Source organism: Xyrauchen texanus, chromosome 42 (genome assembly GCF_025860055.1).
Source record: "Xyrauchen texanus isolate HMW12.3.18 chromosome 42, RBS_HiC_50CHRs, whole genome shotgun sequence".
In the NCBI taxonomy this organism is placed as follows: domain Eukaryota; kingdom Metazoa; phylum Chordata; class Actinopteri; order Cypriniformes; family Catostomidae; genus Xyrauchen; species Xyrauchen texanus.
In genome coordinates this window covers 20,580,206-20,593,193 of record NC_068317.1, presented here as the reverse complement: position 1 = coordinate 20,593,193, position 12,988 = coordinate 20,580,206, and the positions used below count along the sequence as shown (strand labels likewise).

The 12,988-nt window shown below is 39.2% G+C and overlaps 1 protein-coding gene across 1 annotated transcript; it reads left to right on the top strand.

Moving 5' to 3' along the window:
• The first annotated feature begins 276 nt into the window (after window positions 1–276).
• On the top strand, window positions 277–12,002 carry LOC127634922 (E3 ubiquitin-protein ligase RNF6-like). The gene is made up of 4 exons (XM_052114681.1): window positions 277–343; window positions 1,503–1,658; window positions 2,121–2,234; window positions 8,487–12,002. Exons 2-4 carry the CDS (start codon window positions 1,517–1,519, stop codon window positions 10,292–10,294), a joined length of 2,064 nt encoding a protein of 687 aa, XP_051970641.1. The 5' UTR covers window positions 277–343; window positions 1,503–1,516; the 3' UTR covers window positions 10,295–12,002.
• Window positions 12,003–12,988: the final 986 nt, after the last annotated feature.

The window sequence follows — 12,988 nt, the reverse complement described above, 5'->3', positions numbered from 1 at the left end:
TATAATCTAGTAAATACGAATAGCTGAGAAAATAATAACATTTTATTTGTTAAAAGCTGTGAGAACAACCCTAGTAGGTAATATGAATATCTACAGAATTTAGTTTTGATTCATGTATTGCATCATAACAAATTACTACATAGACAAACTGTCAAATTTGATCTGTTATTAATCTGTGTATTATAATGTTGTTATGCATCTATGACTGTGGGGATCGTTTTTTTGCGCACATGGTGGTTGTCCGGACAGTTGTTTGTGTAGCTCCGTTGGTCCCATCTTGCCTACTTGCCTACATAGAGCGGAGAGGAAAGAGAGTCCGTCCATATTACAGCTGCTGTTTCAGGTACCTAAATACCTATAACTTGCTTTGTCTCTTTAATTTGTTCTAATTTTGCGTAGTGTTAATACAGTTCACATTTCCTGTTACATTGTTGTGTCAGTGACATTTTTCTCATCTTGTCAAAATAATGATCTAAACCTTTTCATTGGCCCACAGTTAGCTTGTCAGCAATCTGTCGACACCATCAAAGGTGTTGCGCATTTTAAATGACAGCTCACTCCGCCGCATGACTTGCGTTTGCCCGATGACAGGCGATGGAGACAGTTTAATGACAAATTTAAAATGCGAATTTCGCCAAGTATAGAGTGCTTGCCGAGGCTGTTTTATTGTCTCTCGGATAGCTTGCTAGTTGACATGGAGCCTGACTTTTTCTTGGCCATGTCCCTGCTCAGAGCGATGGTGATTGGCCAATCAATGTGTCAGTCATCGCTACTGGCTCGCTCATTGGTTGTGAAGCTAACAACGTCAGTTTTGGTGCTTCACTTGTTCTGCGGTGCTCTTGGTGGCCTACTGTGTGACATATTAGAACAGAGCAGCGGTATTGGTTAAATTACAAGGATGTTCAGTTTTATTAGTTTGAGGCGACTGTCAATGTCATATTGGTATCGTTGCTTGTTGACATGTGTCAAAGGTGTTTTTATTCGGATATTCGGATGGCCTGGCGTTCATTTTGTCATGCAATCCTCTAATGGTGGCTGTGTGAGACAGAGAGAAGTTTATGGCTCAGACTCTCTTTAAATATACACATTATTTCCGACGTGAATTTTCATGCTGTTTCATGATCATGGCTAAATAAACAATCCTGTCTTTGCTTTGTCAAAAAATAACATCCAAAGACTACATTTTGCCCTGGTTTCCATTTTTTCTAGAGTCATTGGTAAAATGCTTAGTTAACTCTTTATGTATTGTTTTTGGTAAGTCCTAGAGATTCAGTGTAGTATATTATTGTAGATCAATATTAAGTCAGGGTAAACTGACCTTTGGCAAGGAGCTGAAATTTTTGGCTCTTGTTTATTCTATGGAAGATTTTAAGGAAGCAAATTAATGGTTGGATTTCAATGGCATTTGATGGTGTAAGCCATCACAGTGGATGATAAACAGGCACCATTTGTATCTCTTTAACAACATTTCCCCTTTTTGTCTTTGGAATATCTATAAACAGCGGTTTCTGTGGTGATGGACCCTCCCGGCGGGCGAGACGAGCGTCATCGTCAGGCGGAGCGCCTTCGGCGGGAGGAGGCATACTATCACTTCATTAACGAATTGAGTGAGGAAGAGTACAGACTAATGAGAGATAGCAATCTACTGGGAACTCCTGGTGAGCACACTCTAAATACAGACACACACCATGCTTTGGGTCTAGGGCCGTTTCAGACCATTCTGGCGCCCTAGGCGAGATCCCTTTTGGCGCCCCCAGTGGCGCCCTCCAAGCAGGTGGTGCCCTAGGCAACCTCCTAGTTCAAATATGCTTAGAAACGGCCCTGTTTGGGACCCTCTGTAGCACACAGTTCAATAATAATGTAAATTGTCCTTTACTCCGGAGCCCCCAAACATTGTTACATTGTCATTGTTTTGATCATTATATATATTTATAAAGAAAAGTCAATTTACCACTAATACATTTCAGTTTTACCATTAATAAGTAATACACGTATACTATTGTCAAAACATAGAAATAAAAAAATTCAGAGCACGTGAAACTAGAAATCCTCGAACATAGCCTTTCACCCAAAGGAACAAAATATAGCTTTTTGTAAGGTGTGACTTTGTCTGAGCATAGGGGAAGTCACCGCAGAAGAGTTGAGGCAGCGTCTGGATGGTGCAAAGGAGAGAGTGTCTTCTCAGCCACACCCTGAACCACGCCCACAGAACAGTGAGGCAGAAGGCAGTAGTGGTGAGTACTTAGATAGGATTTTAAATTGAACTGGGCAACTGTCATAATAACTTTTATTTGAATAATCTGCTGGTTTTGCATGAAATATTTAAGTGAAGCATTGCTTGTAAGCAGGTGCAGACAGAATTTGCAAATTTTTCTGCAATTAAATTTTACACGTTTTAATTAGTCTAAGGCATATCAGCATTGCTCACTATGTAAATTATACTGTGTACAATTTATTCAAATTGTGAATTACAATTGTTTTGTTCTCAAGTTGTTTTGATGCATAGCCTTCATAAAGAAAATGACATGCAACTGCCCCATACAAAATAATTATTTAAATGTAAATTCTATTAATCTTTTTTTATTAACAATTTTTATTGATTCCATTCACAAAATAAATAAACATAACAGAAATACGGAATTAAATTATATACATTACCAATTTTAAATTATTATACATTATAGATAAATTATTGCCAAATTTTATCTATAGCTAGCTACACATTGTCATATGAACATTGAACAACACTGATTCAGTAAGTTCTTTCAGTCAAGGATGCAGAATTGTAATATAATACTGAATATTATAATCATCATACTAATTAAAGCTGTCGGAAAAAAACATTTCAGCAATGCAATGCATATTCTGAATCGATTCTTGAAAGAATCAGAATCGAGTCTGAGTTCAGTTTAAATCATGGCAGAACAGTGATGCGTGCCAAAGACAGATATGGAAACAAAGACGCGAGTTAAGTGCATACACTAAAGTCAAGTGCACAAACACGACTGTTTGCAGACCAGCTATTTCAAACACTTGACCATTTGTACCAAAATAAACTATGATCCCGAAATTCTTTCACAAACCCTCTCACATAACAACGAGAGAGTTTATTCAGTGATAAGAAGCCAACAAACAACATGAAAGATGTGCTCGCACCCATAATTGTACTGATTTGCATACAATGGGGAAAAACACAGAAGAAAATAATGACGAGGCAGCAGTTCAGGAGATGTACCCCCGATGCCTTTCTCTACTCTTGCGCGCTCTCCATTTCATTGGCTTTTGTCATTGCCGGTCACTCGTTTGTCAGGACAGTGCGCATACCTGATGATAAAGGTTTTATCTTCTACTTGCAGAGCAAACAGATAGAACAGTGCATACAGGACACTGAAGCAACAAGTGCACTATTTAAACCACTTTACTATCACCTGTGCAGGTGAGGAGAGTAGAAGCTGACAGCTGCACTCTCATAGAAGAAGATATATCTCTCATCCTGGACCAGCAACTTCCATTTGTGCTTAAAAATTAAAATGAATAGCATGGCATAGATTAATTTTAAATAATTATTAAATACTATTAAATGATTTACAATGCTTAAAGAAAAACCAAAATAATAATATAATCAGTTAAGTAATAGTATTAGTAGAAGTAATAGTATTCAGTGTGTTTTGATGGGGAACCAATATTTTTGTTGTGCTTCTAAAGAAAGAAACTGAAAAAACTGAGATACTCTTTTAAACTATAGAACCATTTATTTGATCTTGTGAATGTTCAATGTTTTGTTCACATGTTGTTTCATACTGAATGTAAAAGGCTGGTTTATGTAATGTGACTCGTTCTGATTTTTAAAACAGCTGTTAAATAAAAAGCTGAAAGGGAAAAAATTGAGAGTAAAAATTAATTGAGAAGAAACTTAAAGAAAGATATTGAAGGACAAGATGCATCGTGATGCATCGAGAATCATTTTATAATCAAATTTTTACCCTTTGAATTGTAATCGAATCGTGAAGCCAGTGAAGATTCACACCTTTAATACTAATAATATTTAATATTCCTACATTATGGGTGCCTGGGTAGTTCAGCGAGTATTGATGCTGACTACCACCTCTGGAGTTGCTAGTTCGAATCCAGGGTGTGCTGATTGACTCCAGCCAGGTCTCCTAATCAACCAAATTGGCCCGTTTGCTTGGGAGGGTAGAGTCACATGGGGTAACCTCGTTGTGGTTGCGATTAGGGGTTATCGCTCTCAATGGGGAACGTGTGGTAAGTTGTGCGTGGATCGCGGAGAGTTGCATGAGTCTCCACATGCTGTGAGTCTCTGCGGTGTCATGCACAAAGAGCCACGTGATAAAATGCACAGATTGACTGTCTCAGAAGCGGAGGCAACTGAGACTTGTCCTTCACCACCCTGATTGAGGTGAGTAACCTTTCACGAGGACCTAGTAAGTAGTGGGAATTGGACATTCCAAATTGGAAGAAAAGGGGATAAAAAAACGACATTAAGAAATTAATTGTATTATAATAACGACTATTATTATTATTATTATAGAGCTTTATTAATCCCATGGGGCATTTCATTCAGACTGTCCTGGTGCTTCACATATACAGACAACATTGAATAGACGTACAACAAAAAATCTAAATACATAAAATATATAAAAAGGAACAAGAAAAACAAATAATAAATACATTTTTTTTTAATAATAAATAACTACAAATAAATAAATGAATAACAAAATAGTCAATTATGTTTGTTACATAAACTAATTGCCTTAGGCACAAAAGTAAATTTGTAATGGTTTGTGAGACACCTGATTGTCCTTAAAAGCCGCCCAAGGGGCAACCACTCGAAATGAGGGTTCAAAGGGTGTGTGCTATCTCCCATTATTTTATGTGCCATCCTCAACACTTGCTGTTCATAGTAAAATTTTAAATTACGTAAAGAAACACACATAATTTTTGAGCACAAGTTTACAATACCTTGCAGACGATTTTTGTTCTTCATAGACAATGAAGAAAACCAACATAAGAAAGAAAATGACAGAATACTTTCAACAAATGAATTATATAAAGACCTTAGAATGGGTCTCTGTACATCAAAAGAATTAAGCTTCCTCAGTACAAACAATCTTTGGTGTGATTTTTTAATAATGGCATCAGTAATTTATCGAACTTCAACATGTTATCAAAAATTGTCCCTAAATACTTGCATTCCTCTACTACATTCACCTGTGTACCATTAATAATCACAGGTTGAAGTGAAAGTGTTTTCATACTAAAATTGACAACCAACTCTTTAGTCTTTGAGACATTCAAGTCTAATTTCATACTTTTACACCAAGAGATACATTTGTGTAGAGCCGGAACATAATCCTGGTCTGAATGTGAAAGCAAGGAAAGAAGAACAGTATCATCTGCATATTTTACTAGCTAACTGTTACCTTGTATACTCTGACAATCATTAGTGTATAATATAAAAAAGATTGGAGAGAGTACTCAACCTTGTGGTGAACCTATGGAAGTGTTTAACATATCTGATAAGTGTTTAACATATCTGATAAAACCCCATTAACCCTAACCCTTTGTTCCTATCTGTTAAAAAGTCCATAATCCATGACACTAATCCATGATTAAAATTAAACTGATTAATACGTTTTTTTCCCTAAAATGACAAGTTGCAGAGTGTTAAATGCTGACGAGAAGTCCACAAACAAAAGCCGCGCAAATGCTTTACTTTTTTCCAGATGTTGATAAAGAGTATTTAACGGAAACAGTTTTGCATCATCTACGCCTCTTCCAGCACGATATGCAAACTGCAGCGGATCTAAAGCCGAACTAGTAACTGCCATTATATACTTTTTGATCTCTTTTTCAAAAGCCTTCATGACCAAAGAGGTCAAGTTTATTATTATTCTAGAAGTCATATTTCTCTAAAGATTTCTTCACATGTACTTAACTTGTTGCTATGGCACCTGGTTAAAAACTGCAGGAACTTTCTGTGTGAAGTCGTTTTAACAATAGACTTTGAAAGGCCGCTTAATAATTCTAAATATGGTGAAATGCTCTCATCTCGGCTTCTGTCCATTAAAACCTGGTGTTATAGGTTTGTTTTTTATTTGTGTAGTAACTTGTAGTGGACAATTAAAGTGAATTTAGAGCACTGTAAATTAGGGATGTCCCGATCAGCTTTTTTTGGCCCCCCGATCCTATATTTAAATATTAAATATCATCTGATACCGAGTCTCGATCTGATACTTGTATTTGCCTAGATAATTTAGCTGCAGACTGTTTTTTTGTTTGTTTACAAAAGTAAACAAAGTAACTAAAAGATGTCTTCAGCTTAATGCATTTAACTTAGTGCAGCTAGCGTTTTTATAAAACTCACATATAAAATCAACTTCTACTTAGAATGGTGTAATAGCTTATTTTATCTTTAATATTCAGGTACAAAAATAAATCACAAATCCACTAAGTTCTGTATGGATGAATAGAAATCTTACGTACACTTAAATGTGGCGTAAACAGTTACACTTGAACAGGCCCAAGTTCAACAATAATGAAACCATTATTAATAGTTCAGTTGTCAGTATTAAAATGCCATTGTGACATACTGACAACAGTAAAAACCATGAAAGCATCACACACCACAGAGATACATTCAAAATTAAGAAAAATATATTCATAACAAGCTCTAAAACTGCTCCAGTGAGAAATCATTAATATCTATGGTCTGTTTACTCTCTTTGAGTTTTGCTGTAACAAATCACCAATTATTAAGCAAATGCATGAAGACGCGGTGTCATTTTTTGAAGGTTAAACAGTTACATTTATTATTAGTGGTATTGTGACCAACATTAATCTGATTTAAATTGGGATGAGTGACTGATGATGAGATATTGAGAGCACCTGAAGAGTGCACGTCTTTGATTGACACAATGAGCGCTCATGTTAAAGAGAATAAAGCTAAAAGCGCTCATGATTGCTCAAACAGTCTCTATCACTCAACACAACATCTGATTGTCACAACTCACGTCATGTATCATGTATTTGCATTTTTATTTTTTGTTTAATTTGTTTTTAAAGGGTAACTAAACCCTAAACCAACTTTTTTTAGTTAATGATCTGTAAGAATGGGGCTTTATTAGTACTGGTCATTGATTCAAGTAATTTTTTTGACATTTGTGTATAAAGTGTTTTAATTCTACAATATATGGTGTAAAAACGTCTGAGTGCTGCCCTCTTCAGGTTGAACGGTGGCTACTGCAGTTGAATTTTCCTATTGGCTGTTGCGGTACTTCGTGACGTAAGCGGTGACAGCTGATGTAAGCAGGTTCCAGCTCACCACGCCAGATTCATGTACATGTCGTCTTGCGACTGTGTGAGGAATAATAATAACATAGAGTCTGACAGCAGCTGTCAATTAATCCGTCACTACGAGTCTCAGGTGCCCCCCGCTCAGCCCCGCTCTCGGTTCGTTCCCTCTATCCCCGCCGGGGTCTGCCCACTTTTCCTGCATTTTCAAATATTTCTAGTGGGTGGAGTCAGACTCTGAGCAGGTGTTTAGTTACCCTTTAAACATGTTAGCAGCCTCTATATCCTCTTCCTGTTCACTGTGCAACAAGTCCAAATAACTACCGTAACGACTCTAGAAAATGGGCAAATTAATATTCATACACATGTAATTCTTTCACATTTTTAAAAACAAACCGGCATATTCATCTCAATTACATCATGTCTTAAAGTTTAAATTCGTGAATGCTTAGAATTGCCAACAACTCACCCTCCATAGGCCATTCTGTCATTCTTCAAGTGCTGAGAAAGCACTCATTCATTAGAGGAGCAGTGTGTGTGTTATTACCTGCATGCTGCAAAAAAGATCAGCCTTAAATCTAGGCACGATCGGCCGGGACATCTCTACTGTAAATATAACATGATCAGTGCATGTTACCAAACCGAATCAAATGCTATATATCTATTATACTGTGCACAAGATTAAATTTGTGGTGCGCGCAAAGAACGACCTCATGTGTGCTCAAAACAGAGATGCGCACTTGCAGATTGTGGCACATGCAGACTGTTTGATTTAATCACAGCCCTTTGCGGTTTAATATTTACATTAGGTCAAGTCTTGATTTCTATTTTATTTCAACGGATCAATCAGCCCTACATAATGCAATTGAAAGAGGTGTTGTTTTTGTGCTATTTCAAGGCATATGCTCTTTTTATCTCATCACATTCAATTGAGAATGCAAGCTCACATCTTGGGCATCATTCTTTTGCCATGGCACTGGAGATTCAGTTGGAAACACTGTTCTGCAAAGTTCTGCAAGGGCAGGTTGCATTGTAGATCTACTTTAAAATGCAAATTAGTTTGTGCAAAAAGAAGTAAAAGATGAATGTGCATTGTTTCATTATCCTAAGTTACATTCTTAAATATATGGTGTGAAATTGGAATAGTAAAGTTTCTTAATGTGTTTCTTTTCCAGGTGCCATTGAGCCAGGTGCGGAGACCTCTAACGGAGACTCCCTGCTGGAGTGGTTGAACACATTCCGGCGCACGGGAAATGCCACACGTAGCGGGCAGAGTGGCAACCAAACCTGGCGTGCTGTCAGCCGCACAAACCCTAACAGTGGCGAGTTCCGCTTTAGTCTTGAGATCAACATCAATCACGAGCAGCCCGAGCCTGGAGAACACAGTGACACACCTGACCCCTCTGAACTCCCAATGCCTCCACCCCCAGTGTCGCCTGCAACTGTACCCACGGCCCCATACAGCCCCACAAGATCTACACCTTACTCACTTCAACACCCTGCTCCATTCTCTACTACAGCCAGGCCCACTTTGGGAAGGAGGGCTGCAGTGCGTCGTAGTAGTAGCAGCTCGGCTCCACCTATAATGCCTCCTTTGACAGCACAGGCTCCTTCCACAGCTCTGAGGAGGAATCTGCCCCCTTTGCCAAGTCCTTCCCCTCCACAGGCTCCTCTCACCTCTCAGTCACAAGAGCAGGATAGTGGTGCTATAAGGGGTCAAATACAGGTCACAACGTCTTCAATTAATGCTGAGGAAGGTCAAAATGGGAATGAAGGCCCAGGCTGCCCCAACCCTCTGCCTCAGCCTGGCCCCCAGGTGGCACCAGCTGGGCGTGAGCCGCGAAACAGTAGGACTCGTTCACGTGGCCGTGTCCGGAGGGCAGCAGGAGGAGGTGGGGCTTCATCTCGCTCCTCAAGACGTAGCCGCTCCCCACTGGACAGAAATCCTCCCCCCAGTGTTAACCCCATCCATAGCAGCAACACTCCCCAAGTGGAGGCCAATGGAAGTACAGCTGTTCCTATGGAGATGGGTGAAGCTACTGTAGAGCCGGCTGCACCTACGGAATCTCTCCCAGAGGCAGGTGAGGAAGAGGGCGAGACACCTGCATCAGGTAATGGAGGGGTGCGGCGCCACCCCACAATCATGCTGGACCTCCAGGTGCGGCGTATCAGACCAGGCGAGAACCGTGACAGGGACAGCATTGCCAGTCGTACGCGTTCTCGGGCTCGCGCTGCTGAGAACACGGTTACTTTTGAGAGCGACAGTGGAGGCTTTCGCCGTACCATCTCCCGCTCAGAACGCGCAGGAATCCGCACTTATGTCAGCACTATACGCATCCCGCTACGGCGCATTTCTGAGACAGGCCTAGGCGAGCCCAGCTCCACAGCACTGCGCTCCATCTTGCGGCAGATCATGACTGGCTTTGGCGAGCTTAGCTCCCTCATGGAGACAGAAGCGGACTCAGAGACTGCTGTGCCCAACCAGGACTCTGCTCCAGCAGCCAGAGCCCAGGCATACCGTGTAAATAGCAATGAGGGCGTTACAGCCCACAGTGTGGTGGAATCAGCTGAAGAGGTTTTAGTGGAAGGCGAGGAGGAAGGGCAAGTACGGGTGAGTAGAACTGGGACAGAGGGACGGCCTAGCAGTAGAGACACTAACAATCTAGTGGAGAACGGCACGTTGCCTATCCTGAGGCTGGCACACTTTTTCCTACTCAATGAAGATGAAGATGAGGAGCACCCACGGGGCCTCACCAAAGAACAGATCGACAATCTTGTCACACGCACTTACGGTCAGGTCAACCTGGAGGGTGAGCAGGGCCGCGCTTGCAGCGTCTGCATCAATGAGTATGCTCAGGGCAACAAGCTGCGTCGATTGCCCTGTGCCCACGAGTTCCACATCCATTGCATTGATCGCTGGCTATCTGAAAACAACACTTGCCCCATTTGCAGGCAACCTATTCTGTCCAGCCATCAGGAATGATGTCAGGCTGTCACTTTCAATTAGTGGGTACCTGTAAATAGTGCTTCAATGTTTTCATTCTCTGAGATCCATTGTATTCAAGCTAAAGGTAGAACCAAAAGCAGAAGAATTACTATAATGCAGAGATTTAACAAAGCTTTATTTTTTTAGACTCCTTTTGTTTCCTGCACTTGTTTAAATTTTTTCCTCTTCCATTCTCTCCATGATCTCGCCATTATGGATTGTAGGCATATTATTAACAGACAGTGTGACTAACTCAGAAGGAGTTATTAAAGATAGCTTCAGCTAATTCTGTCCCACTTTAAGTTGATTTTTGGTGGCTCAAAACAGGAATTCTACAGATAGACTTCTACAAACTCTTTAAGTACATGTAAATATGTGAATGTCTGTGTTTAGAAAGAAACTTAAGCTCCTGGTTTAATTTGCATAAAAAAAAGAAACTTTACATTTATGTGCTTGCTGCAGAATTCATCATTTTGAAGCTTTTATGACAGTCCTTGTATGTTGGGCAAGTTAATTTTAAATGCGTTTTCAATCAAAGCAGGTTTTAAGTGTGACTTTTATGGGGTCGATAAGAAAAGGTATGGGATATATCTGGACAGAGATTATGTTTGTCAGTACGGTTTCTCTTTGAGTCCAGTTTTATAGGGATTAGTCCTTATGAAACTCTAATAACTGCATCTGCATCTTTACATTAAGGGTCAACTGCAGCAAGCTCCTCCACCAACACTACACAACACAGTAATTTTATAAGCGTGGTCAATATTTTCCCAACAATATTTTCATATGCTTTCCATTTTGAGTGTCATTACATTTCTGATTTGAACAAGCCATTTACTACAGCATTTTGGAGTGCAGATCGGATTATATGAAATTGTATGACCTAGGAAGTGCATGCTTGATTTGTCTTTGGTTTACCTGTGCTTAAACATGATAAAGCCCCTTCATCATCCAGCACATAGTTCACAATTTTTTTATGTCAGGTGAGAATAAATTTAAGCTTTTATCCTAAAGTGCTTGTCAGCAGCTGCCCCATAGGTCAGTACAATCAAGCCTGTCATAGGCCAGAATTACATGAGAAGTTCAATGGGCATTGAAAGATACTGATTGGTAGTTAAATATTAAAAACCTATGTTTTTTATTTAATATGTTTTCCTACTTCTTACCCCTCTTATGTAACTACCTTTATTGTTTTTATCATCATGTGCCCCATATCATACACACATCATGATCCTTCCTCTGGCCTGCCCTGATCACATTCCCTTCGTGCACGAGTATTTTAATGTACAGTGGTTTCACTTATTGGGCTTGTCTGAAAGCCCAGCTTCCTCCAGTCACCATTTTGTACCAATCATGCAATGTTGCTCGTTCCCCACATGAAGCAGAGTGTGAAGTAGGAGTCCTGAATGAAAGATGTAGTGGTACCTTATTCTCTTAAAGGTGCACTTTCCCTCAGTATACAAAAGATGTCTATGTTTCAGGATCTCAGTTAAAACAAAGACAAATCTGTTATTAAAAAGCTCTCCTCAAAGTTTTTGATTTCTTGTATATTAAAATATCCCTTTATTTTGTCTATTTGTTTTGAGGATGTGTGTATGTTATAAAAGAAGTGTGAATTCAAAAATTCTAAGTATGTGTGTTCCAAATGTGCGTGTATATGTCTGTTGAATGCTGAATGGAATAGAATGGTTTTCGAGGCGTTGTGTAACTGAGTGGGTGGGTGGGGGGGTCTTTGGCTATGAATTTTAGATATTTAATGATGAAAAAATTGCATCATTAAGCAAAGACTATGTATTATGTTATAATGTGATGCTAAAACTGAAGAATATGTATTCTGTTACTATGTAATAAAATGAAACATTATTCATTATTCCTTGGAATTTGGAAACGTATTGACTCTTCACTCTATGAATAACCCTGAGAAATCATTGTTTTAAACCTTGAATAATAGTTCCTCGAGGAATAGTTCACCCAAACAATTTTAATTCTCTAGTTATTTTCTCACCATCATCCAATCAGTTTTAGGTGAGAACAGACCCAAATGTAACTTATTTTTCACTGTACCTCTTGCCATTGCAGTCTCTAGGCATGATCATGATTTCAAGCTCGATTGCACATCCTAGTGCTTGACGCATGCCTAGAGTGCTAGAAAGTGTAAAGGCCAAAGTATACTTTGCGCATCTGCGTTGTGGATCCCTCCACTCACAGTATGCGTGACATCAATTTCATCATAATTCAGTCCACGCTGCCCAACCGCACACTGGCCAGATTTTCTCGACTTGTGGAAGCAGTCATCATCCACAAGATAAGCAAGAATTACATTAACTAGTGGATCAAATGACCCTGAAAATGTGAAGATAGTCCCTTACAAGTTCAACCCAAACTGTTGCATTTGGCCCTTTATTTAAAATATAAATAGGAGATTCAAATTTGTTGCCTTATTATTTTACATGGTAGCCAACCAAATAGGCCTACACTATGAATATATAGAAATGACAAACCATATACACTGGTGGCCAAAGGTTTGGAATAATGTACAGATTTTGCTCTTATGGAAAGAAACTGGAACTTTAATTCACCGAAGTGGCATTCAACTGATCACAATGTATAGTCAAGACATTAATGACGTGAATAATTTCTATTACAATTTGATTTTTTTTTTTTCAGAACTTCATAAACTATTTCAAAGAGTTC

What these genes read in the sequence shown, in the direction of transcription:
- LOC127634922 (XM_052114681.1), top strand. Translation starts at nt 1,517, where the DNA reads ATGGACCCTCCCGGCGGGCGAGACGAGCGTCATCGTCAGGCGGAGCGC. An exon ending in CAATCTACTGGGAACTCCTG is followed by an intron (nt 1,659 to 2,120) that starts GTGAGCACACTC and finishes GTCTGAGCATAG; the next exon opens with GGGAAGTCACCGCAGAAGAG. An exon ending in TGAGGCAGAAGGCAGTAGTG is followed by an intron (nt 2,235 to 8,486) that starts GTGAGTACTTAG and finishes TTTCTTTTCCAG; the next exon opens with GTGCCATTGAGCCAGGTGCG.